The sequence below is a fragment of the Pieris brassicae genome, chromosome 2, assembly GCF_905147105.1.
Source record: "Pieris brassicae chromosome 2, ilPieBrab1.1, whole genome shotgun sequence".
Taxonomy (NCBI): domain Eukaryota; kingdom Metazoa; phylum Arthropoda; class Insecta; order Lepidoptera; family Pieridae; genus Pieris; species Pieris brassicae.
This window is the reverse complement of record NC_059666.1, coordinates 5,008,081-5,031,494: the sequence shown is the minus strand read 5'-3', so window position 1 is coordinate 5,031,494 and position 23,414 is coordinate 5,008,081. Positions and strand designations below refer to the sequence as shown.

General features: G+C 33.8%; 1 protein-coding gene across 5 annotated transcripts in view; it reads left to right on the top strand.

Moving 5' to 3' along the window:
* Positions 1 to 23,414, top strand: part of LOC123720843 (dedicator of cytokinesis protein 1) — a 49,349-nt gene that overhangs the window by 16,468 nt on the left and 9,467 nt on the right. For 2 of the 5 annotated variants that reach the window (XM_045677634.1, XM_045677638.1), the window contains exons 4-30: positions 863 to 1,008; positions 1,699 to 1,822; positions 2,256 to 2,480; positions 3,258 to 3,349; positions 3,666 to 3,827; positions 3,919 to 4,042; positions 5,145 to 5,354; positions 5,769 to 5,867; positions 6,908 to 7,084; positions 7,596 to 7,788; positions 8,202 to 8,350; positions 8,729 to 8,892; positions 9,013 to 9,214; positions 9,902 to 10,032; positions 10,333 to 10,507; positions 13,558 to 13,662; positions 14,245 to 14,430; positions 14,824 to 15,044; positions 15,395 to 15,633; positions 15,963 to 16,109; positions 17,748 to 18,039; positions 18,800 to 18,968; positions 19,691 to 19,939; positions 20,423 to 20,558; positions 21,183 to 21,326; positions 22,009 to 22,110; positions 22,603 to 22,767. In XM_045677634.1, coding sequence (XP_045533590.1) covers positions 863 to 1,008; positions 1,699 to 1,822; positions 2,256 to 2,480; positions 3,258 to 3,349; positions 3,666 to 3,827; positions 3,919 to 4,042; positions 5,145 to 5,354; positions 5,769 to 5,867; positions 6,908 to 7,084; positions 7,596 to 7,788; positions 8,202 to 8,350; positions 8,729 to 8,892; positions 9,013 to 9,214; positions 9,902 to 10,032; positions 10,333 to 10,507; positions 13,558 to 13,662; positions 14,245 to 14,430; positions 14,824 to 15,044; positions 15,395 to 15,633; positions 15,963 to 16,109; positions 17,748 to 18,039; positions 18,800 to 18,968; positions 19,691 to 19,939; positions 20,423 to 20,558; positions 21,183 to 21,326; positions 22,009 to 22,110; positions 22,603 to 22,767 — 4,528 coding nt within the window. The remainder of the gene's footprint in view (positions 1 to 862; positions 1,009 to 1,698; positions 1,823 to 2,255; positions 2,481 to 3,257; positions 3,350 to 3,665; positions 3,828 to 3,918; positions 4,043 to 5,144; positions 5,355 to 5,768; positions 5,868 to 6,907; positions 7,085 to 7,595; positions 7,789 to 8,201; positions 8,351 to 8,728; positions 8,893 to 9,012; positions 9,215 to 9,901; positions 10,033 to 10,332; positions 10,508 to 13,557; positions 13,663 to 14,244; positions 14,431 to 14,823; positions 15,045 to 15,394; positions 15,634 to 15,962; positions 16,110 to 17,747; positions 18,040 to 18,799; positions 18,969 to 19,690; positions 19,940 to 20,422; positions 20,559 to 21,182; positions 21,327 to 22,008; positions 22,111 to 22,602; positions 22,768 to 23,414) is intronic. The other 3 variants (XM_045677635.1, XM_045677637.1, XM_045677636.1) reach the window with 3 other exon arrangements.

Sequence of the window (23,414 nt, the reverse complement as noted above, 5' to 3'; positions counted from 1 at the left end):
TGCCTCCAGTATCCTTCGACGTCTTAGTAATTTTCTTCCCTTTAGTACCAAAACCTCACTGGCGCAATCTCTCCTCCTGCCTTTACTGGACTACGCCGATTCCTGCTCCTCCGATCTTAAGGAGGAATTGCTAAATAGACTGGATCGTCTCCAAAATTTCTGTATCAGATTTATATTCGGTCTAAGAAAGTACGATCATATCTCTGCGTTCCGTAAGCGGCTAGGCTGGTTGCCAATTCGTCAGCGACGCGATGCTCATGTTCTTCATCTCCTATATTCCATCCTGTTCAACCCTAAAACTCCTTCCTATCTCAAAAATGATTTCAATTTTTTGGGAGCCCATAACTATAGCTTACGCTCTTCCGAAAATTATACCCTTGAAATCCCATCTCATAACTCCTCCTTTCTTGGCGATTCCTTTAAGGTCTCCGCAGTTAGGCTATGGAATTCACTTCCCGTCCCTATTCGCTTAGCTCCTTCTTTATCTTCCTTTAAATTTCTTCTGTACAAACATTACCTGTCCACATCGTATCCCGAACTTTCTTACTAACTACTAACTGACGTGAGACTTATCTTAAATTATCGTGATTTATGTGTCTTTTTACTCTTTAATGTATCTTTAATATTTTATTCCTGTTTAGTTTTGTTTAATAACTGTGTATTACATGTATTTTGCACTACTTGCCTATCTTATTTAATACATTTATTTTTTTCTTTACTCACAGTGGTTGCCTGGAAGAGATCGCTCGTAAGCGATAAGGCCGCCAGTTGCCCTCCTTTTGATTTAATTATGTTAATTTTTATTTTTATTTTGTAGTGTAACGAAGTGTAAATAAATAAATAAATAAATAAAATATTTCAGAAAAATGATGGCCGTTTCAAATTCATGGAAGTGAGTATGCGCGCTTTATTGGAATTGAGGGGTCAGGCGGCATCCGGAGCCTTACCACAAGACCAGCTGAGACGCGTCGCCAGAACAGCTGTGTTTACTACCGATAAGGGAAATAGGTAATTTAGCTAAATAGTTAAAAAAAAGAAATAATAAAAAAAAATAGATTTTGAGTCTTGAGAGGCGAGTATTTTGTTTAAATTCCTTTAAAATATTTGTTACACAGATCAAACAATGAGGAATAAAATTACCAAGCATTAAAATCAGTGCAGCAAAGTATACTTGGTATTGTCTTTGGTTAACATAACTTTTACACATCGAAAGAAAACAATTTTTTTACCGGATTAAAGCTATTTGTATTACTTATTATTACTTAAACTTATAATTATTTTAAATTTAAGCGTGCGTGGTCACGGTGACTGAAGACAAAAGGTGTTGAATGTCACAAGTATCACAGCCGTACAGAAAGTTTTGTTATCTGTATTTATTTCCTCGGAGTTGGTATCGACTAAAAGATGACGGGTTTTTTGCAGAAATGACTCACGGTGTCCTCTATTTTCGCGGATTGGAATAATACAAATAGCTTTAATCCGGTAAAATTATTTTCTTTCAAAGTATACTTGTCTCAATTCTTATCAATAATCATCAAATATGTCCATTACGTCTTGGAAAGTAAAGTATTCTCACCCCATTAGTGTAAAGGGGCTTTCACAAAATCAAGTCATACTTTGTTTTTCGTATAGTATATATACTACTAACAAATAGTATATATATATATATATATATATAGTACTTCTTATATTTCTCAGAATATTGGGAATGGAGTTAGCTGTAAGAACAATGAGTGGTCAGCTAGTTGACCCTCTGACAACTTCTACGTTCAGATTGAACGCTCTACATGACGAAGCAAATTCGCGGATTGATAAAAATATGGTATGGTATTTGATTTTTAATACAATGAGATGCAATGATTTTTAGCCCGTAATTGTGCTCATAATTGTACTACATAACACGCCCTATTCCTCATTAACGGCATTTCAACACATTTTAAAAATATTGTATAAGCAATTGCTCACATAACTTATCTTTATATATTTCAAGCTTCGTCAAACCATTTTTTCTTTATGGAAGTTTTGTCATTGTTGAGAGCAATATAATATCTTTAAGTTCCTACTAATACGAACTATAATGAGCTGCACAAAAAATGCCTTGATATAATCATTTATAAAACTATATGACTATATATAACACTATAACCTGCATTCTGGTAATGGAGACTTAATTGTTTTGTGTGAAGGTTTATTATAGAACAAAAGTTATAGATTTATCTCCCTCTTACTCAAGGAATGTATAAATTATATTTCAGGAAACGACCCCTTCGAGTCGTCCAACGAGCCAAAACCCGATCGCACGTACGTACACAATAGTGGTGAACGTAAAAAACTTCGTCTGCCGTATGAGTGACGTCGCGGAACTTTCGCTCGCGTTACACGACTCAAGTGGCGCCAAATTGACTGAGAGTGTTTTATTAAGGTGGCCTCCACAAAATCTCGTCGTGGATTTGTTTACCGCACAACCTCTTGTGTTTACCGTGAGTATTATAATATTATTTTTAAATTATATTTGTATATTAAAACTCTTCCGCCTACAAAAGAGATATGCTGCTCCATGTTAGCTGATTTACCCTGAAATGCAATTTAAAGCATAGTATAGATACCGGCAAATATCTTGAACAAATGTCCTTGCCTGAGCACAATCGATTTTTAGGTATCAGGAGTGCGAACGCGTGATTGGTAAATCAGTTGACGTTTGTGTCCCGCCCTGTGTACGATGCGCAAACTTTCCCCCACTCCCTTGTTTAATGCTCAAAAAGTTTGCCGGTATATGTAAATAAGATTGATCACTAAATATTACAGACAGATATTTAGTTTATTTTACTCCATATCTTTCTTTAAATGTTTACTGTACAAACATTCCCTGTCCACGTCGTATACCTAACTCTTATACTAACTGATGGAATTATCGTGATTTATGCGTCCTTTTGTTTGTTGTATAGTCCTTTTCATTGTCTAAATATGTTTTAATTTTTTGTTTTGTTGCATTGATGCATTTTTTAGATCTTCTTATTTTATTTTATTGTTTCCTTTCCTTACAAAAGATCGCTTGAAAGCGATAAATGGTGGCCATTTGCACTCCTTTTTATATAATTATATTTATGCAACGACGTAAGTAAATAAAATAAATTCTAAAATGAGTGGTCAAGTAACATATACGTGCTAATTTAAGTTTTTTTTATATAAATATGGTGCTCTTGTTAGCAAGTTCCCTGACGATGTATTGTACTTGTGTATTTTAAAACTATTTTCAGGACCTTGGAAGTGATATAAAGAAAGAGAAGATTTTCCTCGTCTGTCATGTTGTGAGAATAGGATCTATGGAGGCACAGAATGTCGATCACAGGTAAATATAATTAACTATATGTATGCAAACAGTGTCTAAAACATACTTAAATGTAATTAAATTTGTTATTAATTTCGTTCATTTTACCGCTTAAGTTATTGTTCTATGTAAAATATTTGGGGTAATAGTTAATAATAAAAAATAGTAAAAGAAAAATATTTTCATGTCTTCAATTTTCCTCTGAATATCCTATTTGCCTCTGAAATATTGGATATCCTACTATGTATTCCTGATTTTCTTACCTCTTTCTATCTCTATCATTTTCTTTCTCTACTTCTATCTTTTCTATATATCTATGTCTATCTATTTATCTCAGTTTCGATCGAATCTCGTGTGTGCCCAGACGCAGCACGATCACAGGTGCACCGATGACTAGCGTTGGCACCATGCGCCGTCCGTTTGGCGTTGCTCTCGCTGACGTCACGCTGTACTTGGCCAATCAGCAAGCGGATAAGGAAATACAGCTGCCATTTTATCCGTATGTCTATATTTATATTAGTGATATTTAATTAATAATTCCAAACCCAAACACTGGCTCTGTTTATGTTTCTATATCAAAATTCTTTCAGGTGTGAGAAAGACAACATGGACTCTCTTCTTAAGAAAGTGATAACGAATAGAGATCTCAAAGACCAAAAGCACGCGCAAGGCTTATGGGTTTACCTTCAGATGTTTGAGGGGGATTTAAAACAAGTATGTATTATATTTGCATTTCATACTATATTTACATAAATTAGAAAGGCATATAAATGACAAATTATTATAAATAAATAAATAAATTATTTCTTTATTTTCTCCCACATAACATTTGAAACGAATAATATGATTACATTGAAAGAAAACACTTTTTTACCGAATTGAAGCTATGTATTATTATCACCGTGACCACGGACCGAAAGCACGCGAAAAATCGGAAAAAAATTAAAATTATGTAAAATAATTTTATTCAATCCGGTAAAAAAGTGTTTACTTTCAATTTGTAAAAGCTATGTTAACAAAAGACAATACAATACGATTACAATTAAGAAAGTATTGGGAAATTGGTTTCCAAGTTAGGTTTATATAACCAGGCTTCCATTCCACAGCAAAGTCATGATGAGGTATAACAAAAAGTACGTGAGTAGGTACATTTAAAGTTAAAAAAAAAACAAACAAGTAACTAAATTACTACAGAAATAAAGTTATATGAGTTTACGGGGTACTAAATGTTATTTTAAAATAACTTTCCAGCGCCATTGGTGGTATGTCAATAGGTAAGGGTTTTCAAACTAAATAGTGTTGTAAAACTAATGTATTACTTTAATTTCATTATGTAGACTTAGGGTACGAACGATATGTTTACGTTGAGGGTAATAAATTTCCTAAAACCAACTGGCTACTGAAGTATTTACGAACCAATTCGACTTAGGGTCCTTCACGAAAAGAGCGTACCAATTTTTGAAAGGCCGGTAACGCACTTGCGAGCCTTCTGTGCGTGTCCATGGGCGGCGGTATCGCTTGACATCAGGTGATCTTCTTGCCCGTTTCTCTCCTGTAACATGACATAGGCGAGATTAAAGCTCAAGTTTAGGCTGGCAATCGCGAGCCCTCTGGCAATGTGTGTGTCCATGGGCAAAAATATCATCCTGGTTTAGTACTGTAAGGATAGGAAAGGAAAGGTAGGACATGTATGTTTTGTGAATAAATAGATAAACGTCAGGTGTAGGCATACCTGCCTGCCCGTTTATCTCTTTTATATAAAAAAAATAATACTGTAGGTATCTTTGGACCTCGAAATTAACGTATTTATTTTTAGATACGCCAAGAAAACCCACATATAGTGGTCGGAAACAGCGCTTTTGCTCGTAAAATGGGTTTTCCTGAAGTGATTCTTCCGGGGGACGCCAGGAATGACCTCTACGTGACGTTATGCGGTGGATCCTTTTCCCGGGGCGGGGGGAAGTCTTCTGAGAGAAATATCGAGCTGGTCGCAAGAGTTGTGGATAAAAATGGACAGATTATACCGGTATGTATACGTGAACTAACAAAATGAATCGTTATATGTTAAAAATGAAACATGACGTATTTCTAATTTATCACTTTTTTTTAAATATGTATTAATTTTTAGATTTCTTAGAGTACGGCTTTATTTATATTCCATGACTTTTATTATTCAATAACATGAATATTCTATCAATTTGCTTAAAAAATAAAAAATAAATATTATTAATTAAATTATCTCTTGGCAAAAAAGACTGGAAATATCAATATATGTTCTAAATGATAATTTAATACAGAGAGCTTATAACAGAAATGTAAAAGGCTTTTCTGAACTAGTATTATTAATTTATTATGCTGTAACTACAAACCTAGGAGTATGGAAGAAAGTGTTGTAAAATGTTATGTAGTTATAATTATAAGAACCTTAAATTGCTTATAGGGTGTCATATCAATCGGCGCTGGTGTGGCGCTGGTCAACGAGTATACTTCTATAGTTTATTACCACGAAGACAGACCCCGTTGGCAAGAAGTATTTAAGGTATGTTATCTAAGCATCAAAAAATCTATGGTATATTTAAACTATATGCGGTAATAGCTTATTATAGTACTTTCAGAAGTATGTGTATAAGTAATTTAAAAAACAAGGCCAATAAAATTGTGTTGGTGATATAGGTTTTTAAACTTTAAAGTAAACGATTTTTTTACTAAATATATTTTTCAATGCCATTTTGTTTAAATCGTCAAAATGTATAGAAGGATTTTGACATGTCTATTTAATTTCCCAGTATTTTGGTAAATGGTGCTAAATTTAATTGAAAACTGAAATTAAAAACAGTTATTATCGAAACCGTTACTAAACAAGTTGTCAGCTAGCAGCTAGGACTTGACTTAAAAATTTACAAAAAAAGTGTAACTATTTGTTTAGCTACGGCAGATTTTGACATTTATGTAAATTATTTACTTATATATATTTGATTAAGTGTGTTTTTTAGTTTAGTCACAGTTTATTTTTATACAATGTTAATGTTAGGGGAATAATATTTTTAGTTGAATTTAATGTAAGGATTTTTTGTTTAATTGACCTGTGCATAAAATATCTTTAAAATAAATTATAATAGTCCTTATAATGGCTATAATTCGATTTTGAATATAGTTAGAATATACAAACTTAATATAATTGAAAAATTAATGATTTCAAAAGTGTTACTATAAAAATTAAAGTTCCTATAAAAATGTAATCATACAAAATATATAGGACTATGAACAAATAATCTCAAAAATATATCTGATAAGTGACTTACTTTTTTTATAAAGAGATAATAATGTAAAAATCGTAAATTCATTCTCCTGTAAAATTTAGTGTTTTTGTTTAATAACGGTTTCGAAATCAAGGTGCGATACGTCTTTTTAAAAGCGAATTTTGTAAAATTGTTGATTATAAATTAATTTTTCTTAACAGACGTTATATATATATATTTAAATAATATTCTAACCTTAATATTTTTTTGTTGACAACTGAGGGAATATCTATACATAAGTCATTGTAATGCAATAATTATTTTACAATTTTCTTAATAGGTGTGCCTAAATATTGAGGAGTTCAAGGAGGCTCACATAGTGTTCCTATGTCGGCATAGGAGTTCAAATGAGGCCAAAGATCGCAGCGAAAGACATTTCGCGTTAGCCTATTTACGACTTATGCAGAAGGAGGGCACTACTACATCGGATACTCAACACAATCTTGCTGTTTATAAGGTATATTATTATAATAATATTAGTTAAACGAGGCGAGTTGATTGATTTATTTTACCTTGTGCCCGAGAGCCGAGAGCTCTGCAATTGATTTCAAACAAAAGTCTCAAATCTACCTCTAAATCTGCTTATTTGCATTAAAAGTATGCAATATATAATTATTTAAGTACAGTTGGTAAAAATCAGTCAATAGATAACTGACTAGCGAACTGTGGAATTGATTCCCGGTGGAGGTTTTCCCTGGGAGATACGACCTCCAATTATTTAAAAAGAGATAATTCTTTCCTCAAAGGGAAGGGAAGGGAACCGAAAAAAACCGGCCCATTTAAAAAGTTGTACTTTGATTGCAATGACTTCGCTTTGTGGGTGTTCCGTGGAATCGTTTACCCCACTAACATTTTTATTTTATTTAAAACAAAGATGTTTGAATACATGGTCTTTAATATTCTTTATTATTTTTTATATTTATTATAATTGAATATGATTGGTTACACCTAAAAACTTGTTATTACAGATCGACCATAAGCGATCACAATCAAGTGAAGTGGAAACAGAAGCAGCGGCTGCCTGTCTTGGATTGCCGTCAAGACGTGATGAGCTCCCCGCTGGCTCTGACCGCGGACTGACTAGAGGTCCATTATCACTGGTTCATAGGGATACATTAACTGTGGCCACTAAATTATGCTCGACTAAGCTCACTCAGAGAGGTATGTTATATTGTGAATTTTATCCTTCGTAAAAGTTCCTTACTTTTTTAGTCCTTCGGATAGGAATGTTTATTCTGTAGACATAAACATAGACTTTTCCGTCTTAGTTTTAAAGTTAATTAGTAATGTCGATCTCTACGCTTATTGTCTCTTTAACATTTTATACATTTGTGGGGGTTAATTTAATCGAATGCTAGGAACGATTAGAAATATTACTAAGCGTAAAATGGCTAAGCTTTGTTATTTAAAACGTAAAATTTTAAAGGAGGACAAACCTGATGAGATTGTTATAATGTCTTACGGTGAAGGGAATATTAATTACTAGCGCATAGTAAAAAATATCAATAGTTTTTAGTAAAACTGCAATGGCTGAATTATGGTTTTGATACAGTGCTTTTATGAACTGATTTCAGAGGAAATCCTTGGCGTGCTTAAATGGAGTACCCATCACGCAGAAGGGACATTACGTACAGCGCTTACGAAGTTACTGCGAGTACCAAATGATGAATTAGTTAAATTTCTTCAGGACATTTTGGATGCTCTCTTCTCTATACTAACTCAGGTTTAGTAACTAATTTCAAAACTAGTTTTTGCTCTTTGAGCTATATTTGTCAGAAACTAAGCTTTTCAGCGCAACATCAAGTTCGCAGACAATTTTTTTGTTACAAGCGTCATCAGGGTTTTGATTATTTCCGGGATATAATTTTTTTTCAAAAGCACGAAAAAAAATACACAGAAACAGTATTTGTTCTTTTTAGTTAACCAATACTACGCTGCTAACTATGCTGAATTTCAGCAATTGAAATTGTTCACTTTGCACAAATGATAATTATTTGGCGTTTTGGAGTAACCAAATATTATTATCATACGCATTTCGTACATCCGGTACTACGGATTCGTACTACTGTAAGGACTGTATATTGTTATTTTATTATTTTAGGTGGAAGAAGAAAGCAGTTCGTTCACAGAACAAAGTTACGCAGTGCTTGTCCTTGACTGTTTGTTAGTAGTCATCTCCCTAGTAGCTGACCACAAGTACCAGCACTTCCAGCCCGTTCTACACGTTTATATTGAAGAAAGCTTTTGCGACGCTCTGGCTTATGAGTAAGTATATATTAAAGTCTCAAATATTTATAAATAACTCTTTATTAAAAGTTTATAATAAAAGAAATATTAAACTATTTCTTTTAAGAACTGTGTTTACATAAAAATATTTTTTCCCAGGAAATTAATTTCGATAATGGTCTGGGCGATACGTTCAGCGGAAAACGGGGAAGTGGCGTCTAAGCGACTTTTACAATGTATGAAGTGTTTGGAGAGTCTCGTACGCGTACTCGTACGTTCACGTCAGTTGCGAGCTGCTTTGGGATCGCGAGCCACTAATAGTTCAAGTAGGGATAATGATCCCTACTGTCCACAACTTGAGGTATGTGAATATATGTTTATTTTAATAGAGATCTATTTTATAAATGTCGATAGTTTGCAAATATTTTCTTTATATATAACAATATATTTATTGTCTTTGGTTAACATAGCTTTTAAACATTGAAAGTAAACAATTTTTTAACCGTATTAAAGCTATTTGCATTATTATAAACTTATAATTATTTTAAATAATTTTAAATTTAATTTTTTCCGACGTTTCGCGTGCTTTACGAGTTACGTGACCACGCACGCTGTTGTATGGAAAAAAATAATGGCAGAGGTACCCTAATAATTATCATCATTAATGTCTATAGACTTGTGGGCCTTAGCCTCCACAAGTATACTTTGCCATCGCTATCTATTTAGTGCTACTTGCATCCAACTTCGAACCCCTATTGTTTTGAAGTCCTCGACAACTCCATTCCACCTACGCAGCCTCCCAACCATTTGAGCCAGTTGCATTTTATAAATTGAACGATGTTGGCATCGTCAAGGATGTTGTAAAGTTCTTTATGGAAAACCTAAATAATCAAGCTTTTTTGTTGAGCTTTTACTTTACAAATTTAGAAAAATATCCATTGTGGCTTTATGAGAGAACAGTTTCATTTGTCAGCCCAGTGATTCATTAAGAGGAGAAAACCGAAACCGAGACCGAAAATGTGTTTTTAATTAATAATATATGTTACAGAGTCTCCTACAAGCGTTAGTGTGGTTAATGCGTTGTGGCGATCACGCGCTGACGTGTCAAGGGTCCGCTCTGAAGTACCTCCCGCACGCCATACCGCATATGATCAAGATATATCCGGACACACAGCTCAGGTATTAAATACGGTATTTACTATTGTATTGTATATCAATGCATAGCGATGTTGGCCTGGTGGCTTCAGTGTGCGACTCTCGTCGCTGAGGTCGAACGTTCGATTTCCAGCCAATGGACTTTCTCTCTATCTGCGCATTTAACATTTGCTTGAAGGAAAACACCGTGAGATACAGTCCGTGAAGATATTTTACTTTGATCTTAAAATACATTTTTTGTAAAAAAATATACTACTCAAACTTTTTAGTTATTTATAAAATGCAACAAGTTTTAATGTTTTTAATTATATGTTTATTTTTTAGTGAATATACAGTCTGGGCACTAGAAGCTTTACCACTCGGTCGATTATCGAACCAGCGACTTCACGCCTTACTAGAACTAATCAAAGGACCTCTAGGCACTAATGCGGGGTCACGGGCCAAATTACTTCCTCATTTGGCCCAAACTTTGCGATCTCTTTTACGAGCACCAGCTGAGGTATGTTTCAAATTATTCAATATAACAAAAAGATCGTGGATAAATAACTAAGTATCTAGTCATTATAAATTTAAAAAATTGAACAAATTCCATACAACGGTTTATTATCTTAAAGCACGCCTTTAAAATAATAGATGTTGGCACATTTTGTGTCCCAAATATCAATTACTTAAGAGTTACACTTACTCAAGATAAAGAGATATTTATTCACGATTCAAAGTTTACTAGGGACCGGCTCAAACGCGATACAATACCAATTTTTAAATATACACTTTAGACAAAATACATTGTAGTACAATAAAATATTTTTTACTTCATACAACGTATCGAGATAACACATTTTCACAAAACCGAAATCTAAAATGACAATTAATTATTTCAGTAATAAAATAATTTGGTCCTTCGAAATCATTGCTTATTTTAATATTTTATTAAAAGGGACTTTTGCTTGGGAAGTTGGGAGTCATAATTAATGTGGGTACATATTCCGCGACACACTCACATTTATTTGTAACAATTAAAACACTAGTACATAAAATTCATGTGGTTTTTAAAGTAGTTCCGTTATTTTCATGTGACAAAACGTATTTCATCGAATTTGTTAATATTAAAAAAATTATTGTCTTTCGCTGGAACGCGAAACGAGGACTCCACAAATAGTCACATGAAAATTTCAAGGTGTATTTCAATACACCTAAGGTTATTTATGTCGAGAATAGTTGTTAGTTACGATCTGTTTACGAAGTATATTTTTTTACTGTGTGTTCTTCGTAATAAGATCGCATTTAGTTATAGACAACGAATGGTTGTGTTCGTCCATGTTTAAACACCACGTTGTGATGGTATGTATGCACTTGGCACTGGATGCAGGTGACAATGACATTACGACGAGAATTGTTTTCAATTAGTCAACCCTTCAAATGGTCCTTCGGTCCGGGTTTTAAGTTTCTTATTTGTTTTAATTGCAAATAAGTAATAAGTAAATATACTAAGCCTTTATAAATGTTTATTTTATGCAATACTCGTCATAATGTCTACGCAATAAGATCGAGACTCGGCTGGCAGTATTTGTCCTTCGCTGTACACGAGGTAAGCGCACGCTATGCATGACGCATGATTCACTGTATTTCAATGTCTATAATGCTTTTACCGTTTAATATAGATTTAACCAAAAATAATAATCACGAGGAGATATAAAAATCGTATGTACCAACAAAAAAAATGTACAATTCAAAGCTTTATCTACTATTTTCCGTTGGTCATTTCTATTTCGAAGACAAAAGGTTAGTTTATATTGTGTGTTGCATGTATTGTTAACTAACTTACGGTTTTAGACAAAGCCTCATATTTTAAAAGTTTATTAAAATAAAATGTAAGATGGCTTTTATTTAACTAGAGTATCTTTTTATCTCTGTCTCTTTATCTGAATATATTAAAACTAAATAGTTATACCGTAACCCGCTGCTGAGTACAGATTTTTTATAGATTTATTAGGACCATATTTCGTAAATTTAAACTAATTTTGAAACGTACTTTGTGTCGTGTAGTAAATTACATTAACAAGGTCATATAAAACGCGAAAAACGATAAATATAAATGCTGTAATATCAATGTTCAAATATTGTACAAAGAGTTAGGATTGAGTAGTTTGCAAAATTCTGAAAAGCCTTGTAGTAAAAGGTTAACATCTTTCTTAAAATATGTGGTTTTGGCGTATTATGTTAAACGTAAGTTACGTAGTAAGTAACGTTAGTCTTGCATACGCAAGACTAGAACTTATTTTCTTGCCGCACCCGCATCGTGAGGTATGCACACAAATCATAACCTCCATCGACACGACTTGAAGACCTATAATTTAGTTTATAAGAAATTGTATTATATGTATTAACTTATCATTATTTTTAATAATAACTTTCACTGTGTTCACTGTGTGTGTGGGCATGATACGTCACGTGTGTGAGATAATACTGATTGCAATATTAAAATGTTTAACATACTAAATACTATTACTGCAATTCTAATATAAATAAATTGCCATATAAAAAAAGTCTTCATTTAATTTCCAACTTATTACTCAAACAAAAAATCCTTTCTTATATATAACTCACGGTCGGAAAATTGTGCTTTGCAAATTGTTCTGTAACTGGGGTTGAGGAGATTGATACTAAATATTTTATTGTAGAATATAAATATTGTAATCAGTACTGTGTTGTGTTGTGTGCGTGTGTTTTCACTACTAACTATATGTATCGTCCAACCCATATTTCACTTTACATTTGTCTCTCAACACCATTCTACACCACACATTCCTTACACTACGTTATATACATGAATTTCTTTTTTGTTATTTATTTTATTTAAGTTTCGAACTAAAGATGTTTTACGGTTAACAAGTTTTTGTTTTTTTTTTCATAATAATATAACAAGCGAGCTTTTGATGTCGCTTGCTGAATTGTGTGCAGACTCAAGATGTGACGCATGAACGCAGGAGATTCGTAATTATTGGCGTTTCCTGCGTAACGCTCGTGTTTGGCCAAAATGAATTAATAAATAAAATTAAAACTAAACCATCACTTTGACATTCCTCAAGTGACGGACACAGAATTTAAGTTATATGGATATATAATGTCGATGTAAACAGTAAAAATCGTGATGGTTACGATTCCTCTCTCTTAATAAATAATGGAAATATGATGTTAATTCATTGTGGTTATTCATTTTATTGGTGTATGCTTGTAACGAACATCCGATGTGACACAGTTTAGGTTATCACATAAGTTTAATGCTCGATAATTTTGAGTAAGGATAAACTCGTAACAACTATAGAGAAGGATTTGAATATGTGGTAACCTTAATATCTAACAAAGAACGGACACTGATCATATACGTAAATCTCTATTCTTCGTAATGAAGACAAAACAAATAAGAAATAATAATATATAAGAAAGTTTTTAATCGATTTTTCGAGTTTTTAACAATCCGCGTTCAAGTCCAATATGATCAGTGTCGGTGTAGTGTGTCGTCGGTGAGCGTTAGTGGCTGGTGTGCAGTGGGAGCGCGAGGCAGCCATTAAGTCACGATCCGTGAACAAGGCGGCGCGGCTGCTCGGCGCCGACACCACACGACTCGTCGATAACAGCCAGCAACAACAGTTTGTACGTATACGTTTATTTGGTCTGCGTACGTGTGTAGTACGTACGCATTATATTTATAATTTGCTTACAAATGATCTTTATTTAATTTACTAAACTTCCCAGTTAAGGAATATATATAGATGAGATAACGTATTTGTATATATTTTGTAGTATAAGTCCCTTAATAGAAACACAATTCCTATATGTTATTACGGTTTTCGAGATTTCATATGACTTTTTAATTAATTTTGTTTGATTATGCAGCGCCATATTCAACATTTGGAAGGCAGGTTAGTTAGTTATAGTATAATTTAAAAATGTATGGGTTTATTTTGAATTTATCACTATTTATATATAGCTTTATTCACAGGTAATTATTAATAGAATAAACCCTTAAATAATAACATAAAATATGGTAAAACAAGCATATATAAGTTACGGTACGTGAATAAAAAATGCCTCCCACAAACAATATTTGTACTGTATCATGTGGGTACATTGCCCTCTTGGTACCCTCGTATATATAATGTAATTAAATACCTATCTGAAAATATTTTTTTATGTAATAATAGTAAGTGTTGCTAAGTTATTAAGACTGTATAGGTGGAGCTTTGCGTAGACACATTAGGAGAAGTGGTCACACTGCTAGCAAGAGATGATGTGGGACCTGTTGAGGCTGACAGAGGTGTCCTAGCCAGAGCCTTGCTTCCTACAGTATTAAAGATAGCCGTCACAATGATGAGGGAGAGAGGAAGAGATGAGACCATCGCAAATGATGATCCTTTACTGGTGAGGAGCTTTACTTATTTTAAAGAAACTAACGGTATATCAAGAAATTAAAAACTTTGTTATTTTATTTAATTCTACTGTTTAGACGACAACATATAGCTGATTGTGGACAATTTACAAACTTTAGGTTGTTACCGTTCAGTTATTTAAAAAAAACCCACAATGTTCTAATTCTTATGATTTGCTTTAAAAATTATTCTTATAAAACTTCTATTACTAAATTCTTTACTTTAAGGTTGTTAAGATGTTTCAAACAACAAGCCGAGGGGCGTTGATTAAGTGTATTATTATTCCTTACCCATTACAATCAACATGGACTGTCATTTAGTTTTTCATACATTTCCACTTTTTAAAATATGTTAATCACCACTAACATCTTATAAATATTTCCAGCGTAAACTGATCTGCGTACTGCTGGATATGGTGCGACAAATGTCTGAGGAACAATACACAACTGTAATGAAGACCGTGGAGGCAGAAGGCACAGGCCGATCTGACTCCTTAGCCCATGATGCACTGGCGATGATGACGTCACTACTCCAAAGGCCGGTGTTCAGGTGTTATTGGGCCGATATGCTGCATCTACAACATTATATTATGATGCATGCTTTGAGGTAATTTTATTATTATTACAGTGTTGCGATTTACAAAATGTTTAGAAACGTTTCAAATGTATGTTTAAATTTTGTCTAATCTTAATCTACATCAATATTAAAGTCAAACTTCTCTTACAGTTGTACTTGATAGTATCTCTGACCCTCAAATAGAAATAGTTCTCCTACTTTCTACTTCCACAATCCGCTTCTTTAGGCCTTTTGCAACTTGGTGAACTGGGAATTGACTACTAGTGGAGGTCTTTCCTGGAAGACATCTAAACCTTTAATACTCTTGTATAGGCCGGCAACAAAAAATATTGATGGTTTACAATCATCAAATCATAATGTATGTCGAATGTCAATTTCAGGCTTCTCTCTAGAATGCTGCGAGACAGCCTTTCCACACTGGACGAGACGGATACCGAGAGTGTTAGTGCAGTCCATTCAACCTTAGCTGAATGGTTTAGTACAGTGGGTCTGGTGGCGTCATCTCCTCCTCTGCAGTTGGAGAGCGTTCCAGCTACGAGAAAACACCGGGTGGTGATGTTGTATGGCGACATACGTAGGTCTGCAGCGACGTTGGCCGCGGAAATGTGGTACAGCTTGGGTACGTTTTGTTTCATACAACTTTATCGCTTTTGTACGTAATTATGGTGACGTCACACTGTATTAAGATTTTTTAATTAAAAAAACATAAGTGTTAGCAGCTAATTATCGATAAAATAAATAATAATAGACAAAAATAAATGATGAAATTCCAAAGTGCGCAATTTTATTGCGCTGTCATTTTTTAAATGTATTTATGAAAGTAAAACTTTCGTACTGGATCGCTTTTTCGCTAACGAAAAATCCGTGATTTTAGACATTCAGTTCTTTTGACGTGTCATTTCCAAGGACTGATTACAGACTGATTAATCGAATGAACAACACTTTCAGGTGACCACAAGCGATATTTCATCCCTCAGCTAGTAGGCCCCTTCCTTGAAGTGAGTTTCCTCAATGACGAAGAAGTTCGCAACACGATAATACCGCTCTTTTTCGACATGATGCAGACTGACTTCCGACGGACACAGGAGATTTATGGTGAGATTGAATAAATTTTTAATAGCCGACCCCAAAATGCACTAAAAAATTTCAAACTTGTATTACTAAGAATATTTAATCTAAAGTTACTTGGTTTATTTATGGAAGCCGGTGCCAAAATCAATGTATATTGATTATAATCATCAACATTATAAAATCTATAAAAAAATATTTTTAGTCAGTTTATAAGTAAAATATCTGTATTCATAGTATTGTCTTTTGTTAACATAGCATTTACATATTTAAAGAAAACACTTTTTACCTTTTTTTATTATAAGTTTATAATAAAACATAGCTTCAATCTGGTAAAAAGGTGTTTTCTTTAAATATCTGTATTCAACCATTTTTTCTCCGGTGGTACTAAATGCCACTTTAAATATATATTTTTTTAATTCTATATTGACACCTGCTCGTATACTGAAGTAAAATATTGTGAGGAAACCGGCTTTCATATGACCTAAAACGTCGACGGCGTGTGTCTGGCACAGAAAGCACTTACTTGTCCATTAGGAAAAGAAAATTATCACGAAACTGATACAGAATTATAAAGCCCACACTTGAATAGGTTGTAGCGCCACCGCAGTTCTCAAATCAAGGACGAAGAACGGACGAGAACTGGATAATAATTATTTTCTATTTTTAATGCTTAATAATGCGTATACTAGGCGGATAGAAAATATGAAATGATAACGTTATCAATCTTGTGTCTGTCTTTACTTAGAAGATTCACTTCAAACCTATGACTCTCGCTTTTAAAGATTTGACCTTGTTTCAATTGAATTGCGACGTTACGTCATTGATGTAGTGTTACAAGATAATGCTTCATAAAATCCCTATCCACTGCAGTACACGGTTGCCTAGAAACAAGTATCCATTTTACATGCCTGTCTCACGTTTGTGCCCGTCGTTTAATGGTCCTGTTAACAGATCGTGTCGTATTTACAAAAAAAACTCAGAAGAATGGACAATTTCAAACTCCATAGAGATATTTCGCCGAGTCGTTTTAGTAAACTTCCAGTAATCATTATTTGCTATTATTATTATTTTCTTAGTTCTAATATTTTTTATTTATTGTATTGATATTGTATATTCGCGGATGCTTCCCGGATCCATGCGACTTCTTCGATGCAAAAAGCCTCATCATGAGTTGTGTGCTGCGATATAGCGGGCTACTCGATTGTAACTTCTCGTATAATTTTCACACTTTCTTGACTTTTCCAAAATCACTAAATTTTTCTTAGGGAGCGTTCAAGTATTGCGTCACGCATTTTTTTGGAGATTCTTGAATGTCCCCCATAAAAGGCGTCGTAACGTTTCTGTATCCAATAGTAAAACGTTTCGTGACTACCCCCAGTGACTCTTTATACCTAAAACTTACCATTATGTGGTGTAAAGTACTGGAAAGTGGAAAATAAGATTAACAATAATGCGTAATTCAATCCCCGCTCCGCATCGTAACGTTTTACAAGAGAAACTCCCCCAAAATTCGTTACGTAATACTTGAACGGTCCCTTACAAGTGTTACCGAAAGAGAACTTTTGGTAGCGAATAATTGATTTGTGTTGTAGAAAACAATGCGTGCTATGCATTAACTGTTTATTAGACTTTTATTGTATATATAACCGTTCTTACTTACAGGTGAAGGTAACCTCCGCACATTCGAAAATGAGTTAATAGACAAGTTAGACGTATTAGCCGAAGCAGGGCGTGGCGACGCAGGATGGCGTGCTCGCTTCGTATCTCTTTGCGGCGCTATGTGCAACCAAAGCACGGAGTTGCGCAACTGTGGCTCGACTTTAGTTGCCGCAGCTGCCCGGCAACTGGATGCCCTGTTACAGTATAGGGCAGCTCCTACGTCCCATAGAATGTACTTGATCACCAGTGTGTTGCGGTTCTATGAACAAATTGAAAGACCGCATATGTATATCAGGTATTTTTTTAAGTCCAAAAGTATGTTGAGTGCTCAGAGGATTTGTTCGAATCAATAGATGTGTTTCATCAGCGGACGTTGAAGTAGAAAATGAATTTCCTCTCATATGACTTCGACGTCCGTCGTTAAACAACTGAGCGTTTTTGAAGGTATATTTTGCCGCGCGCTACCAGTATGTGGCCACTCGAGGTATTTCCAAACCAATGAGAATTATGTTCCTACAAGAAAAGAGCGTACCAATTCTAAAAAAACTGGCAACGTACTCGCTAGCCCTCTCGCATACGTACATGGACACTGTACGTACGTAACACGTGACTTAAGTGATAAGTAAATACTATAAAAATATAAGAAAAAATTCATGTTTACCTTTAGCTTAATAAATACATAAAATTTAGTTTAGAAGTGGTTTAATAATGCTTTAAATTTAAACAAAATCATTTTTATCCTATAGTAACTTAATTGACTCTATCCTTGTCTTACATCACCAGATGTTCTCTATCTGGTAGTGGCTGTACCTAAACTATTTCGCCTCTATAGCTTGTCATCAATTTTCCTTTGGTTCATGTGAATCATTGTTTTTCCCTTCGTATTTGTATGTGTTGTTGTCACATTAAAACTTGTATCTTTCCCTGTATTTATCAATATGCCGAGCATCGCTAAGCTTTTGTAAATAAAAAAACAGGATATAATTACTTGCAAAGTATTGTTGTGTTAGGCTAAATATTGTTATTTAATTGTTGTAATTTTTTGTACATTTCAGATATGTCCACCGGTTAGCAGCCATGCACCGCTCCTCCCAGCATTGGGCAGAGGCCGGTCTCACTTTACAGCTACACGCAAAACTACTTGAGTGGAGTCATACTGCGTTGCCGCCCCGGTTGAGACATCCTGCCTCGCCTGACTCGCATCTTACTCATTTAGACCTCAAGGTTAGTTAATAGTAATATTAGCTCAGTTTGTATTACGTTGTATTAACGATAAGGCAAATGTATGAAAGTATACTCGTACAGAGGTGTGCAGCCACGGAAGTAGTGACGTTCAGTTCGAACGAACGAGAACTTGGAACATCACGCGTGCGCCCGCAGTTGCCTCAAACTTTCCATCTCAAAATTACATTAACAATTTTTACTTTTACATTGCAATTCAAAATTACATTAACAATTTTTACTTTTACATTGCAATTCAAAATTAGATTTATAATTTTTACATTTACATTGCAACGCAAAATTACATTAACAATTTTTACGTTTAAATTGCAACTCAAAATTACATAACCAATTTATACGTTTACATTGCAATTCTAAATTACATTAACACAGTAGTGTGGTATTTTTGCGATTGTTTATTCAGTTTACAAAAATAAATAAAAAAAATTATCTCCGAATATATCTCTATATAAGATAAAGCTCGTATTTACTATTTTTTTTTAAATTTAATACTTAGAGAGAGTCGTTCTATTTAGCTTCAATTACTATACCCATTTTAATTGGAATAAATTTATTATTACATCTCAAATATTTGATAATATTTTGAGCATTTTAATATGTTCTATGTGTTGCGTATGCGTATACTTTGTACAGGATCGGTAATAAGGCTCTGAAAATTCCTCGTCAAAATACAGATAAAAAATAAAATCATTCCATTTTTATAGATATTTCTATACGAAGAAATGGCCCGTCTACTAGAGTCGGGTCGGCAGTGGGAGGCAGCAGTGGAAGTTATCAAAGAACTAGTGTTAGTGCATGAGCAAAATGCACTAGATTATACCGCATTGGCCGATTTACACGAGCTACTGGCTTCTCTATACAGAGCCACTTTACATCAAACGAGGTTACCGAACTCGTACTTCAGGGTGCGGTATTTAGGTAAAGGATTCCCACCGCATTTGCTAACACCAAAGGTGAGTCATAACTCCATAAAATCATAAATGTTGTCATGAATGTTTGAAAAACATTCAATATAATATTGGTCATTCATTATAAGTTATGCTGTAGTTAGTAATTTAGAAAGTTTACACATAAGTAAGACATTCTATATATAAAAATTCAACAAAAGATTTAAATATATGGGTAGAGTTTTTTTTTTAATATACGTCGAAAAAATAATGCTAAAAATGTACAGAACTGTCATATAAATATCGTCTATAATCTATTTTGACTATTGTTAAAGGCCTCCAGGGTGAGAAAACCATTCCAGTTAACTTGACTTACTTTAATACAATTATTTCACTTCAAAGTTAGACGAATTATGTTCGTGAGTTGACAATGAGATTACACGTGTATTCAGTACTTTTAATCTGACATTAGGTAACCCAGTGTCCGAAAAATAATCCTAGAACTGATATTTTTTTTATCATATTTATAACGTATATTGATTGTATTAGGGTTTCGTATACCGCGGTAACGAGTGCGATATGCTTCACAACTTCAAAGAGCGAATGCTAGATGAGTGGCCTGAAGCTGAGGTTCTACTCAAACTGGATGAACCCGGAGAAGATATCACGGAGTCTGACGGACAATGTATCCTTTTTCAATTTGATGCAAAAAATTCTCTCGAATTGCTTTTTATTTATTTCCACATCATGATTCTACCTTAACAGTTACAAATAATAAAAAATATATTTATATGCCTAAATCTTATAACTAACAATATAGCAAGCAACTCTTGTGAACTCAGCCAGTTTACAAACAAATAGGTCTACCTTAGTAGAAATTTTGTTAATTACTCGTATTGCTCTCGTGAGTGGCGCTTTGCTAAAGAAGTTGGACTGTGCTTGCGGTATATCCAAGTTTTGCGGGTAGCCTCAGGTTTCTACTTGGTACCCGTAGACCCAGTTTCTCCATAATATCCTCATTATGAACCCGACCCGTAATTATCTTAAATAAGTACACTGACACAGCTAGCTCTCTTCTGAGGCGTAACTGGTCGTAACCCACCATACCCAGAACAAGTCGAGTACATAAGTGGACATTATAGATACTAGTTTTTTTTGACAGGTACTAATCTTGGTAGCTAGTCTTTATTAACTGAAGCAAGCAGTACTGTTATCACCACGAAATCTTTTAAAAATAAAACTTTTTTTTTCTATATTCGAGATACAGTATTTTTTTAATGATATTGTGATTTCCTTATAAATATATCAGATTTACAAATTAACGCGGTGACACCAGTGATCTCTGAGAAATGGGCGCATCTCGTGAACAAACCGATAGATGACAGAATACTTCAGTATTATGAGCACAATAATGTTAATAAGTTTATTTTTTCAAGGCCTGTATATAAAAATGGTAAGCATTTCAGATTTATAATATTCTTTTTTTACGTTTCCTTATATAGGACTGATTTTTAATAGACCATTTTCCTTTGGCTCATTTGTATAGGAGTTGTTTTAACAAATTTGGGAGGGCTTTTTGGCACATCAATTCTAAACACTTTTCTCGAACCTTGAAAGTTTAGATAGATATTCATAATTAAAGATTACCGTAAAAACAGGTTGTTTATCAGCAGCAAACGTATAAGTAGGCAATATTTGTCTAGTATATATAGTATAATAGTCAGAAATCAACTATAAGCTATCTTTAAACATAGATAAATCTTGATAACTAAAAGTCTACACTTGATAAAATTCAAAACCATTTATTCATATAGGTTAAACAATGTATACTTATGAACTTCAAAATAGAAATATATATGAAATGATTCTTATGTTAAATTAACTGCCAGTTCGCAAATCAAGGGTTGTAGAACGGAAGAGAAGAACTGGCAATAAACTCTCCGCCACACTTTTTAATCGCCAAGTTCTTTGTTTTCATTATAGCTTCTGTAAACGCACCCAACATGTGTCCGAGAGATCATATCTTGCAAGTATTAGATGTTTTAGATTGATAGGCACATAGGCATTCGATTTTTATCCCCTACGTAAAATATAGGTAGATTTACCAAGACTGAATATTTTTTTAAATATTTCAGACGACGGAGATTTAATATCGGGTAAAGATGTTTCTGGTGCAAAGGAGTTCGCTTCGAGATGGATCGAAAGAACGGAAGTTGAGATTAGTGATAAATTACCTGGTGAGTATTGGTTTCCTGCGCCAGAGTCATACTATGCTTGTTTTATTTCTTTATTTAGTTTTTTATACGTAATATAAGTTTTAGAGCTGTTCCGTTAAAGGATTTAAAAATTAAATACATCAAATCAATGGCGCTACAACATCTGTAGGTCTGAGCCTCAGATTTCTGTATCTGTTTCATAATCATTTGTTAATCTAATAGGCAAGTAGGTGATCAGCCTCCTGTGCCTGACGCACGCCGTCGACTTTTTGTGTATAAGCCGGTTCCTCACAATGTTTTCCTTCATCGTTCGAGGGAATGATAATAGAAAAAAAAGTCCGTTGGTGCACGGCCGGGGATCGAACCTATGACCTCAGTAATAAGAGTCCAACGCTGAAGTCACTAGGCCAACAGTGCTCTGAAGAAAGAAGTCTGTCTTAATTGTCTATTTCATGTGTATTGAAAGAAAACACTTACTTCATGTGCATTTATATTATTATTTTTTACCTTCAGGCATACTTCGTTGGTTCCCTGTAATAGCTTCGCGTACATACTTGGTGTCTCCTTTGGAAGTGGCGGTGGAAACTATGTCAAATACGAACAGACAACTCAAACGGGTCATTATGGAGACGAAAAGTACGAATGCGATATTACATCCGCTGACAATGAGGTTGCAAGGTGAGTTTCCGGCTCCACAAGTCATATAGTACTTTAATATTGTCGTCACTTACTCATTACCTATGTCTAAAATCAGAAATATCTTCCAAATTCCTCCTACAAAAACCAACCTAGGAGTCGCAAGCACCTATCTTTCGAGTTCTTCGCGATTTTAACGGATTGAACAGTGCTTATCCGGAGCTGGATATCCAAAGGGAAAGCATTGTTAGCCTATCTCAAACCTAATTCGCTGTTTTGCTGATTATATATTTTTTTGTTTTTCAATTTTTTTTCTACTTTACCAAAAATTTCTGGTAATTTTATTGTGTGCTTATTTTTATCTTGTATATGTTTTAATAGTATATTTTAATTTATTTTTTGAAACACTTATGTTTACTTCACTTGTCATACATTTTAGATGAAAGATTTTGTAAAATATGCAGTAGATTTAGTACAATGTGGTTATGTTATGACTTTAACAAATAAATAAGTACTGATGGATTCTTTAAATCAATCTTATTACCCCCAAAACTCGATTTTATATTATTTCTGGCCAAGATTTTTTCCTATTAAACACAAACCTTTTTATGTATAAAAAGATATTGTTGTATTTATGAACTGTTTTCAAGGTACGAATAATTTTTTTGGTGAAAAAATGCGAACAAAAT